At 42.5% G+C, this 12,998-nt stretch overlaps 1 protein-coding gene across 1 annotated transcript in view; it reads right to left on the bottom strand.

Moving 5' to 3' along the window:
- The window catches only part of LOC148010981 (AUGMIN subunit 8-like), a 45,176-nt gene extending 32,863 nt beyond the window's left edge, over window positions 1-12,313 (bottom strand). Inside the window, exons 1-2 of the mRNA XM_087672157.1 lie at window positions 10,460-12,313; window positions 7,341-7,460 (exon numbers count right to left, since the gene is read on the bottom strand). Of these exons, the coding sequence (XP_087528283.1) occupies window positions 7,341-7,460; window positions 10,460-12,094 (1,755 nt within the window). The 5' untranslated portion in view covers window positions 12,095-12,313. The remainder of the gene's footprint in view (window positions 1-7,340; window positions 7,461-10,459) is intronic.
- Window positions 12,314-12,998: the final 685 nt, after the last annotated feature.

Below are 12,998 nucleotides of genomic sequence, written 5' to 3'. Positions count from 1 at the left end.
CACTGTCCCTTCCACCCTCTGGTGGTGAGAGGGGGCGGCTACTAGTGCCTATAGGATTTTAATCTTCATTCCTTGATTTTCAAATGTACTCATATCATTATCTAAATGTCCCTTGATCATCCTACTTGTGAGAGGACTCTCGGCCAAGTGAATAATTCCCCCATAAGGATATATTTTGATTTTCCCTTTTTATCATTAAAAGCCATCTAGTAAAAAAGCAAAGAAATATATTAAGATCCTTAAAAAAAGGCTATTTGAAAGAAGATATCCATCACCTCTATTGTCTTGCTAGGTTCATGTGCAACTGACATACACCCTTGCACCAATGGCTTGGCTGCTTTGGCGTGGGACCTTATAGGTATTTTGAAGAGGGTAGAGATTGACTCTCATTCTGTCTTTGGCATTGTCCTTTTGGGCCTGAGAGGGATGTTGACCCACTAATCTAGGGTTTTCATTAGCCCATAATTAAGTCTCTTTAAACCAGCCCCAAAAGCACCCTTTTTCTGTTGTCACCTTTACTCTCAGCTGTGTGTTTTGCAGCCTGGAGGTCTGATTCAGCAGCTGCCTACTTGCATTGCTGCCCAGCAGGCTGCCCTACTATTCTAGCCTGATCCATTATAGAGATTACCATCACGATGGACCATCAAGACAGAGAGGGTTGTTGGGATCATGACTTCGGAGACCGTGAGGCGTTAGAGACTATTGGGATTTGAAGGATCACTGCAAAGACCGTTATGGTCAAGAGGATTGTGAGGATCGTTGCGATGACCCATGTGATCGTGACACAAATTGAGATGTAGACTTTGACCCACCTCCCTCCCATCCTCCTTTCCTCCCTTTCCTTCCTAAGATGTACGTTCCTCATTTAGCTTTGGTACCCCCAACTCAAGTGCATGTCCTTCCCAACATCACCCTTGACTAGAAGCTAGATGGGACCAATTATACCATTTGGTCATGCAACATTGAGGCCATCCTTGACACCTTTGACCTCAAGAAGTTTGTTTTTGTCCCTCTTTTTCGACATATTGTGGATGCCTGTTTAGGTGATTCTATAGATTTGGCAGTTCTATAGGACAGGCTCAGCTCCCGTGCTTGCTCCTTTCTCTCCCTGAATTGCAGTGATTCTATCTTTGCTCATGTCAAATGAATCTGCATCCTTGTTGAAGTTTGGAACTAGTGTTGAACCACTAAAAGTAGTGGTTAGCACTGATCTAAGATTACAATGCATTAATCCCTATGTGATTCTCCTTAAAACACTCCCAAAAAGCAAGTAAAAATGAATGCCTTTATTTTTGAACTACAGGACAAATGCTTCAAAATCCTTTATAAATAGAGTCAATTGTGAATCATCCCTTAATCTTGTCTTGATCATTCATCATTACCTTCAGCCTATAACCACCCCCTTTCTCCATTAGCCCTGTTTTAGGACATTGCCATTAGTTAGAAGAAGATTGTCTACATTTGCCTCAACCTATTGTCTTCACCCACTAGCTGTTGCCTACTTGCTGCTGATCATCATGACGTGTCCCAGCTGTACATGCTGTGTTTTTGGATTGGCGGCTGGCTGCTCAGTTGATGTCATCGAGTGTACCTGCCTGACGTATCTTCATGACTTGCAAGTTGTTGCACGTGTGGGCAGCTGCAGTTTTGACCCTATTGGTCTCTGTTTTGCTGATCATCTTCCTCAAGATCTGGATTGGCGACTGGCTGTGTTTTTGGATTGGCGACAGGCTGCTCAGTTGATGTCACTGAGAGTACCTGCTTGATGTATCTTCATGACTTGCAAGTTGTTGCATGTGTGGGCAGCTGCAGTTTTGATCCTATTGGTCTCTGTTTTGCTGATCATCATCTTCCTCAACATTTGGATTGGCGATTGGCTGTGTTTTTGGATTGGCGACTGGCTGCTCAGTTGATGTCACCGAGTGTACCTGCTTGCTGTATCTTCATGACTTGCAAGTCGTTGCACGTGTGGGCAGCTGCAATTTTGACCCTATTGGTTTTTGTTTTGCTGATCATCATCTTCCTCAACATCTAGCTCTCCAGAGGACTAAGTTTTACTCACTCTACTTCTAACCATAGTTACATCATCCTTGGTGGAATGTGTTTTGGATTGTTAATTGCTGCATTTTTGGATTGGCCGCCTAGCTAGACTCAAGTGTACCTACTTGTAGCATCTTCACGACTTGTTGCACAGGTCGGTAGTTGCATTTTTTACCCTACAAGTTTTTGTTTTGCTGATCATCATCTTCCTTGACATCCGGCTCTTTGTAGGATTGTGTTTTGCTCCTCTACTTGTGCCCATGTTGTCATCATCCTTGGTGGAATGTTGTTGTCATGTTTTGGGATCCATCATGAGTATGACACACTTCCATATCATTATCATTCACAATGCATTCTATAGATTGTATTCATAGTGTTGTCATACACTTTGCATTTCTTTGTGTTTGCCACACCCTTTCTTCATATAATATCAAAGTCTGTGCTCCCATAGAGAATTTTTTTGGCTATCCTACAAACTTGGCATTCCAAAGCTCGCAAGAACACCTTTTGAGATATAGATATCGCACATATCGTCACCGAAGTGGTCTCCCTCACGGCCTAATTCATCTACTCCAAGAAATTGGTATGCCCAATCTCCTCCAAAGAGACTGATCTCCTTTCAAAAATAGGTCTCTTATCAAGTAAAATGTATCTTCTCATGGAAGATGAATGTGTGGCAATCTTGAGGCAAAGATATGAGATACTTAGACAAGGGATGAATCCTTGGGATCGTGATCCACATTGCAATCCTCCTCTATCACCTTTGGCATATTGTCCTAGTGACAAAGTTTGCAACTTGGAGGGAGATGCATATCAGTCCGAGTTATAGGTTGGTGCAGATCTAGAACCCCAATTGAAGGACAACACACCAATTGGGAAATCGAAACAGGCTGAAAATAAAGGCTGAAGGAAGCGAGGTCTGCGGGAAAACAAAGAGAGAACTGCACAGAATGTCAAAATGGTGGCGGATATGATATGAAGACAGTGGCTGAACAGGCAAAATGCAAGTTGGAACTGATAACACGCAGACACAGCAGGCAGAAAAACACAGATTCAGCTGCTGAAAACTGCCACCCACCTACAACAGAGGATGCCTGGACCAGTTGCATCAGGACAACAGCAAAATGCAACTTTTAGTGCAGTCAAGAAGTGCAATCAGACCTGAAACAGTAGTCACACACAGCAATCAGCACCGGACTCAAGAGCCTTGGGCTCTAATACCAACTCAAAATGGTGTGCAGTAATCGGAAGCAAAGAGATGCAGCTGAGAGAACTGCTATAAACACAAAGAACAGAAAAGAACACCAAGAACACATGGACTCAAAGAGAATAGACTTGGGAAATAGAATCCATAATCCAAGGCTCAAGAGTGTGTACAAAGGCATGGGCTGTGAGCACCCAATAGAGTGCTGCAGTCTCCCTCTCTTTTGGCTACTTTGTGAGAAGATTTGTTAATTGCCCGGACCCAACCTTCATTTCTACATGCAATAACGTGAGGGTGTTTGTGAAGCTCCTTTGTCAGCCTATCACTTTGTATGAAGATGGGTTGCCCCTCCTATTTTTTGGGTGCAACTACTCTAGGCAATTTTGTTACCCTCTTTTTTGTATAGTTATGCTAGAGAACATGGTAGATAGTAGGTTTGCCATGTGCACGCATCCCTTCTAATCAAAGTCATATTTGAACCTTTGCAATGTGTGAAAGATATCTACTAAGAAGGGGGGGGCACCTCTAGCGCACGTTGCACGCACTCCCTAAGTGATAGAGAGCTCCATATGTACTATGTAGTCACAATAGCAAGAAGAAAAACAAAAGCACAGAAAAAAAAAGAAACAAGAAGAAGCAAGAAGTAGAGTGTGCTTGTATGATTTAATGATAGATTGGAGGAGACGAGCAGCCAATAAATAGGCAAAATAAATACACATAAATGATTAGGTCGATTGCATTAAATGGGCTAGAAATCAGGTTGATTGCATTAAATGCACCAAACCCAAATGAGAAATGCCTTCTATCAATGAACTTGGTAGCCCAACACATGCTTTCTCTCAAACAATATTTTTCTTTTGCGCCATCCTTGGCTTGTCTTTTTCCTCTAAGCCTCTTGAATCCTTTTGATCCTATAAAAACATGTCTTTCGCAATAATTTTACTAGGGCATTGAAAAGTGCATTCACATGCATGATAGTACGAAGCCATGTAGGTGTGTTCATGCCTCAAAAAACCTAGAGTGTCTCTCTAGACAAAATTCTCCTAACATATTTGTAGATGTTTCAAAATCAATATTTCCAAAAGCTTGATGAATCTATTCAAATCTGCTCCTTGGGCTTCTGAAACTCATGGTCTTCTTTGGGAAGGGTCCATTTTGGATCTTGTTTTAGCCAAAGGGGCATGCTAAGCTACCCCAAAATTTGTGAGTGTGCTATGAAAGAGGAAATACAAACATGGAGAGGGAAAGAGAAAGACTACAATGGAAGAAGAAAATCTGCACTAAACTTTGAAAGAATGCTAAATACAAGGATTGATAATCAATAATTACTAGCTAAATTCTTTCACTTCGTGCATATTTCCAAAATAAATTCTAGATAAAACTTATTCACAATATGAAACTCAAGTGTTTTTGGTAGGACAAATGGCTCAAAGAATTCTATAAAAGGGATCAATTGCTTGACCACTCTTTTAATCTTGAATCATTCCCTACACCCTTGTGTTTGTCATTAGCATCCATTTATCCTACTATCTCAGCCAGTTGTGACCAAGAAGAAATTTTCTATAACAACTACCTTTCTCTTGTTGATTTTTGAGTTTTGCTTGTTTGCTTGATTTTCATAAATTGGCTCTCATATATTTTGTAAGGCACAAATTCAAATCACATGACTTTCTCAAGAGAATAAGACAATGCAAAGGTAGGAGTGATTGCCCACTTCTTCATGATAGCAAGAATACGAATGGAACAACTGTATGATTTGTCCATTGAGTTCATTCCTATATTCATTCATATGGTGCTTTTTGAGGCCCTCATACCAAGAATAAATTCTCTATAACAACTACATTTCTCTTGTTGATTTTCTGCTTTTGCTTCTTTCCCCGATTTTCATGAATTGGCTCTCATACCATTTGTAAGGCACATTTCCAAATTGCATGATTTTTCAAGAGAATAAGAGAACCCAAAAGTAGGAGTGATCCTTCTTCACTTTATGAAGGCAAGAATATGGATGGAACAGTTTTCTCATACCATTTGTAAGGCACATTTCCAAATTGCATGACTTCTCAAGAGAATAAGAGAACCCAAAGGTAGGAGTGATCCTTCTTCACTTTATGAAGGCAAGAATATGGACGGAATAGTTTTCTCATAGCATGTCCACCCTATACAAAACTAGTGCGGGTGGGCACCCTTTACACAAACTAGTGTGGGTGGGTTGTACTCCTATACAATGTATCGTCTTTACATGCTTATTGTCCTTTGAAAGATAGGTCCACAACCAGCCCCGAGCTGTTCGTAAGCAATCAATCTCTAAGCACGATGCTAGAGCCTTGATCCATGGGTACATGTTGCTCGATAGAGGAAAGAAAATGTGTTTGTGTGTGGGAGAGCCAAATTTTTCCCTCGTAAAAAGAAATGTTTCGTGGGTGCTGAATGTATATGAAACAGGCTTTGATCCGACAAAACGCAAGAAGAGGTATGTCAATCCGATCTTCAACACGGAGTGAGAAGACAACACGGTTCCACTTGTTTGACTACCTGATTGCCAGTCCTTGGCTGATTCTGGCCACTAGCAGTACCAGCCACATGATTGTTGGTCTTCTGTTTCAGGTGGCCCTACTGCTAAGGTCCCTTAGCTTGTTGCTTGGCACCACGTGGCACTCATGTGCACTCTTGGCTGCCTACTCCCCCACCATTTGAATGCCCGTAGATTTCCTTGTGGCTGCCCCTCTAGTGCACATAAAATTGGACTTGAACCCTCCTCAGACATGCTTATCTTAACGGGAAGCCACATGATTGTTGGTCTTCTGTTTCAGGTGACCCTACCACTAAGGTCCCTTAGCTTGTTGCTTGGCACCACTTGGCACTCCTGCACTCTTGGCTGCCTACTTCTCCACCATCTGAATGCCCCTAGATTTCCTTGTGGCTGCCCGTCTAGTACACATAAAGTCGGACTTGGACCCTCTTCAGACATGCTTACCTTAACGTGCTCCATGCCAAGGTGCATTACAAAAAGGCACATAGTGCTACTTGCCCCACAGGTAGGTGAGGACAGTGTTGAAGTACTGGGCCTAATATCCTATAAACCTTGACTAGATGGTTCCAGTTGGCCTTTTGCAAGATCTCGTTCTGTAGGTCATTTATAAGCGCAGTGTAGATGGTCTTGAAGGCTGGATAACCTTTTGCAAGACCTCTTAGTAAAGAGGGTCACTGTTGGAAATATAAGCAGAAAGGGGAGTGACTAGATAGAGGTCTCTCTCTGTATAGTTGTTGCCCCCAGGTATTTGACAGTCACCTTCTCTTCAGTGAAAGATTATATCTATGCCCAAGGTGTTGTGAAATTTCCTATGAAGACACACCATAAGATAATGGCTTGCCCTAGAACATTCTTATGTTGTATTAGGGTATGAAACCTAGTAAAGAGAGGAAACCTAGTGAAGACGGGCAGGAACTAGGCTTAGCAGTGTTCTGAAAGATCGACTGTCAAGGGCAGTTGTGATACATTGTCCAAGTCTGTTTTTGACATATTTACCCTGGTGGCAAGTATTGCTTATGAATAATAGTCAACTGTCAATCTAGCACATAGCTATTGTGAAGGCCTATCCCAAAATCCTGATATATTTGTCTAGGTTAAAAGACTCTGAGGCCTGTTGTTTTGGCAGGCTTGCTGTACTTAGTAGTTGAACTGAAATTGTCAGCCACTGGAGGTTGCAGTTGTAATACATAATCTGAGTGTTTCTTGCAGGTGTACCTTAGTCAGTCATATTTTTCTTAGTACAGTCTACCACTCAACCCAAACATGACACTTTTTACCCTAGTGGCTCATCTCTGAGGAGTGGTACAGTCTAGCACTTGGTCCAAACGTGACACTTCAGTATGAAGTTCTTATTCGTTTGGTCTGCCCTAATTTCAGACATCTGCTAATAATATAGGTGATGCATTTCAATTCTACAGCTCATGAATACTCATGTCACTTGATTGTTTAATGTTACCGTCTTAGCATGTTGAACCTTCTACATTAATGTGAATGTGAAGGTCTGTGGGGATTTATGAAGATTTGAGCTATAAACAGTTTCAGCTTCAAGAGACAGAAATCACTTACTTGAGCTTTAAGGATAGAGTTAAGTTTATGTGTGTGTCGAGCTTGCTGTAACTTCATCCTTTTAGTTGTAACAGACTTACGTAGTTCAGTGGTCTTTGCCCAAACACTGAACAGTAATTTCTGGAAATCAAGGAAACATGTCTCAGTTTTTTTTTTTTTTTTTGGAAATAAAAATTCTGCTGCATAACATGCAAATTCTCATTCCCCTAGAAACTGAAATTTTAGTCCCAAATTTTGTTAGCCCACTTAGCAATAAATTTGTATTGAGATAGGAAATCATAATATCTATGTACTTTCCTATAGTTTAAAAGTTTTTGACGTCTCTCATGTTCTTGTGCATCAGGCATCAGACCCTACACTGAACCTTAAGAGTTTATGTGTGGTGAGCCTTGATCACATGCCCTCCGGTATGACTGTACAAGATCTCTTTTGGTTTGCATGATTGGCTAACCTTATGGCTTATGTGCCCCTATAAAGTTTTCATGTCTATTGCATGTCCTGCAAAATTTTGATCACAATATTGTACTGATGGGGTAGCTTTGGCCTGAACAGAGCAGCAAAATATTGGCTGTTGTTAACTAGAATTCAATATGTGCATAGGTCTTTTAATCAAGCTGCCTACTTGAATCATGCAACCTATGGTGTCCTTTAAGGTCTAAGTTTTTCTTTTCCAGTGACCATACAGCTCATCAATGAAGAAGAAATTGTCTTTAAAAACTAAGAGCTTGAACAAATGCATAACTAAAACTTGGGGCCTAATTCACGAGTTTACTTGAGAGTTGGTTTGGATTAAGTTGCACCTGCCGTTTTAATCAATTAGCCCTTTTGGGATTTTGAAGGGTGTAAAACTAGAAGTTACCGATAGATAAATACACATGAAATGACAGTTAGCCACAGAGAAACTATGGTGGAGTCAAAGCTACTTTATGGGTTATCGCTTCTGCTTATTTGCAAATGTGCAAATTTTCAGTACAGGTAATAGATGGAGAATGAGAGAAGTGTCAGAGCTCTCTCAGCTACCTCTCTTAAGGAAGCATCCACAAGGATGACAGTGGATGTGAGCTGTAGGGTTGTTAAGACTCAAACATACCACCAGTCAGTAGTTAGTCACATGGAATAACCATGAGTTAATCACGTTGACTAACCTGAGTTCAAGTCATGGTGAAGTTACAGGGTATCGATCAATTTAGCTCATCCGTAAGTGTTACTAGAATGAGAGTTCAAGAAGTGTATTTGCTCTCTTAGCTGCTTACTCTTGGTGCATCTCCCTCCCTCTACCATTAAGTTTTCAATATGCTATTGCAATTATGCATCTAAAGGCATCATGGAAGAACACACTGAATGAGTAGATCTTGCTCCAGCCAGCTCTATTGGCCTCATAACTTCCAACGACTCTTATATTTCTATTTGGGGGTAGTCGATGCTGACTATGGCATCTTTTTAAACTACTAAATTGAAAGTCTTTTAAGGGCTTCTTCCACTTCAGTTTTTGAATTTTCTTTGCTCATCTTGTGAGGGTGTGGTATTCCACAATGCATCAAGCGAGTCACTTACCACCATTTGCTTCTCTTAGAGGTTTTAGTTCGAAGAGGATCTCCAATTGTTCTTTCAATTGTCATTCAAAGCCCATGCAGAGAATTGATCATCGCCATGTGTGCCTTAACATTTCTAGAGGCTTTCTATCATGCCTTGCATTATTTCCTCAATGCATGACATTTATAATAGTTTTCCATCATGCCTTGCTGTATGGGCTCAATGGGTATATTGGCGACCTTGAATGTTCTCCAAGCTCATACAAGGTTTGTGGAGAGCATGAGAAACATACCTTATGATATTTTTATAGTGGCAAGAGGTTTTAAGTGTGCATGAACATTCCGCTAAGAGTCACTTCTTTTTACATGGGAACATGATCATTAAAATGTGTAAAGGTGACACCTTTTGGGACAGTTTGCATCGTACTTTGTGATGCAGCAAGTGTGGGTTGCACCATGTTCTAGCCTTGTAAAGGGGACATGGTTACAAGGAATGGCAACTTTTGAATTAAGAGATATTGAGGATGGTAGCTTCTTCCTGTCCAGGTTACCATTCCATGTCACTATATAGTCACTGGGAATGGCAATCTTGCTTGTCCCCTGTCCCATCCTGTCCTCATCTTGATTTGCTGTCTCATGCGATTATGGATTTAAGTGGAATCTCTTCCACAAAGACCCCATTTTTTGGTTGATAGTGAGTTTTCCACTTGTGGTCTCTTTAGTTCATTGCTTTTGTAGACTACACGAAAACTTTCCATTTTTATTCCTTTGTCTTGTTTTTAGCCCCTTGAACTTAATTAAGCCCTTTCCCATAAAAGGGCCAATAGAGAGTGTGACCAGCATGATCACTCTTCCATTCCAAACATGGTTAAGGAAAACTTAGAGTCTAGAAGTTAGTGAAAGTGGGCATCATACAGTCCACTTAGTTGTTCATGCTAAAGATGTCGGGGCGCATTGTTACATAATATATAGTATCATCCCCACCATAGTATGCTACTAAATTCTGGATTCCTCTGCTTGCGTGATGTATCCAGACTTAATGGTAGCTAAATGAGGTCAATGATGACCAGAATAGCTGCTTTCTCATGCAGTCCAATAAAGCTGCTTGGTGGGTGAATAAGTTTGGATAAGTGAACTCAACAAGTTTGTAGCTCTGCATAAGAGGAAGTGAAAAGGGAGTGCATAGTTTCAGTTGGTCACTCCCAAGGCCAGCTATTCCAACTGAATGAATTAACTCCCCTTTCCGTAAGTGGCTGAAGTATGTCCCCATAGCAAACAAACACACTGGTTTGGAAGCAAAGTAAGGGATTCATAGATTGATGGAATTGGCACTATCTAGTCCATTCAGTTGTTAATGCTTGAAATCATCACAGCATATTATGTTCCTTAGCAGCCATGCACAACCAGACTCTAGGGTTTGGTAAGTAGATTAAATGATGCTTTGAGTAAAGCAGGTGACAGCCTTGTCTTTTTGTTTATATGAAAACAGACCGGGCCTTGAAAGCCGACAATGGAGGCTGAGCAGTAATGCAGGGCGACATGTATACTTACACTGTAATTCAAAATGCTAAAAGTTTCAACCTTTACCTCTCCTGTCAGTCTCTGGGTGTTTGCAGCTAGTTCAGCACGAGCATTGACAAAACGCCACTGCAAAAATCTGTTGTGCAGAATACGATGCAAGAAGGATGCTTCTGCTTGGGTAAGGCCCTTCTTCCCTCTTCGGGCATCTGCTCCAAAACTTAGCAATGTTGCAGCTCCATTAGGTCGACTCCGTGGCAAACTGCTGACAGGAGAAGGTACTGATGATGCTCTTGATCTTGTAGGACTTGGCCAGCTCCGTGCAGGAAAACTTGGATGCAGTTTGGCGGGTGAATAAGATCGCTGGGTGACCCTATATGTTTGGTTAGGTAAGCCTGACCATGGTGAAGCGGTTGCATATCCTTGTCCTGATTTTAGCATGGCGTAATCATAAGCATTCCGTGGCCGACTCGAGGCATCTTGCAATAATCTTGTAGATATGGTTGCTCCTTGTCCACTTTTCATCCCCATGGTCCCAATTTCATCCACGTAACTTGACCTGAACGCCTCTGGCAAAGTATCCTCCAACACTAGTTGAGCTGCGTCATCATCTGACTGCCGGACAGGCTCCAAATATCTGTCAGTTTGAACAGGAGTCCCTCTTCTAGTTTTGACAGGAGATTCTTTGCTCCTTGGCCTGCTCTCTAAGTTGAGTTTACGTGCAGCAGTTCGCAAGGCTGGTGAGGAAGGCCCTTCAATGTTGATTGATTGTGAAAAGCTCCCAGAATTAGATGAGGGACGAAGGCCCCTGCTAGCTGATGTTAGAGACTTGGCCTGCAAGAGCATGGAAGTAGCTTTGCTTGTAAATCTGTCCCTTCCACCTGTTAGATCTACAGACTTGCTCAATGATGCTCCGTATAACCTACTAGAGCTTGGCCAACGATGCTGTAACTCTTGCTTTGTGTAAATGTTCTCAGAGGGTCTAGAATTCTCAGCCTGCTCAAAGCTTTGACGCCGCAGGGGCGATCCTTTCCGATCAGGGTTTTCCTTGACAAGATCCAGGGGTCTTTGGGCCACATTTGCAGGCAATCTTTGGGTCACATTGATTGATGGTCTAAGGGTGTGATCTGAGGTGAGATAACCGGAGGAGGAAGACCTTCCTCTGCTATCAGAGCGGGTTTTTGCAGGGCTTTGAGAGGGTGAGTAGGATTCTGACGGTGTTATTAAATGGGGACTTCGCGTAGATGGCCACAGGAGCTGCTCAGACCTTGCCGCTGCAGCTGCACGCTTTGAAGCCGTAGTATTATCGACAGCGGAAGCCAATTTTGGCTCTGGAGGGGTTCTAAGTGGTGAGGGGCGTCGGCGTTCGACAGAGACTGCACGTTTGGAGGAAGGTGCCACATTTGGGGTGCGTTCGACGGCCGGAGAAGGGAAGCGGCGAGTGACAGAGGAAAAGGAAGAAACATAAGCCACAGAAGTACGGCGAGTGGGTGCAGGGGAGAGGTATCTGGAGGTGACCTCTCGCTTCCGGGGGGGAGGGGGAGTGGGGGAAGAAGCAGGTGGAGGGGCAGTAGTATCAAGGAGGAGGTGGTGGTGATGGTGGTGGTGGTGGTGATGGACATGGGCTCTGCTGCCATGGCTATGAGAGTGTTCAAGAAGGGAGGATCTGGGGGGAGCAACGCAGAGGGGGTCAGCGGAGACCATAGCCAGGGGAAACTGATGGGGCAGAATCAATGATGCAGGTGGTTGAGCTTGGAAGGTGTGTCAGAGGGAGTGGAACGACGGAGGTGAGAATTCAGTAGTAGCAGTAGTTAGTAGTAGTGCGTGTATGTAGAGACACAGAGAGAGACAGAGAGAGAGAGGGGCCTGTCGGAAGGTGGTGATAGGTGGGGACGACTCATAATTAACGGCGAAGAATGGATCGGGCAACGGAATGTTGTTCCGCAATCCGTCAACGGCTAGTGCGACTTGGGAGAGACTCTATTTTGTCCTATCACTTCGCCACACGTGTGATCCTTCAACCTGGCAAATTGGCATCCCTTGCGATAGAGGTCCACACGTGAGGTCTCTAACGACGCGCAAGCGACAACCCTCTCCGAGCACGGTTCGGGCTAAAACCGTGTTTTAGCTGCCTGTGCAGATTCTAACGGGCTGTCGAAAACCTTTATTCAAAATTATTATTTGAGCATAAACTTAAAAATGTGTTAAGAAAGGGCAGTTGTACAAAACCTGGGCCTGTAGCTCTTTGTTGGGTATTGGCATTTGAAACTTCCTATTACTCTTTTGGCAGTGAAAAGCTCTATATCGTGATTCCCAAACACAAGAGTTTCAAGATATCATAATACAACTTATCAAGGGACTTGGGTATGAGTTGGATCTTTTGATCTTTACAGTTACTTGACATGTGCTATTTTTGGTTTTTGAGAGTTCTAAGTATTTATGCAACTTCTAAATCTTTAGATATTTAGCTTATTTCTCCTTTGATAGGTAGGCTTTGAGATGCTAAAGACTTTCTAACTTCCTTCTTTGATAGGATCTCCTCTTGCATCAACAAACCAAACTTCAATTAGAGACCTTGCCAATAGGTTTACCTTGAAAAAAAACCGAG

This window comes from Lygodium microphyllum, chromosome 29 (genome assembly GCF_053477565.2).
Source record: "Lygodium microphyllum isolate KBCC chromosome 29, Lygodium_microphyllum_v1.1.10, whole genome shotgun sequence".
Classification (NCBI taxonomy): Eukaryota; Viridiplantae; Streptophyta; class Polypodiopsida; order Schizaeales; family Lygodiaceae; genus Lygodium; species Lygodium microphyllum.
Note: the sequence above shows the minus strand (reverse complement) of the source record. Positions and strands in the feature narration are given on the sequence as shown.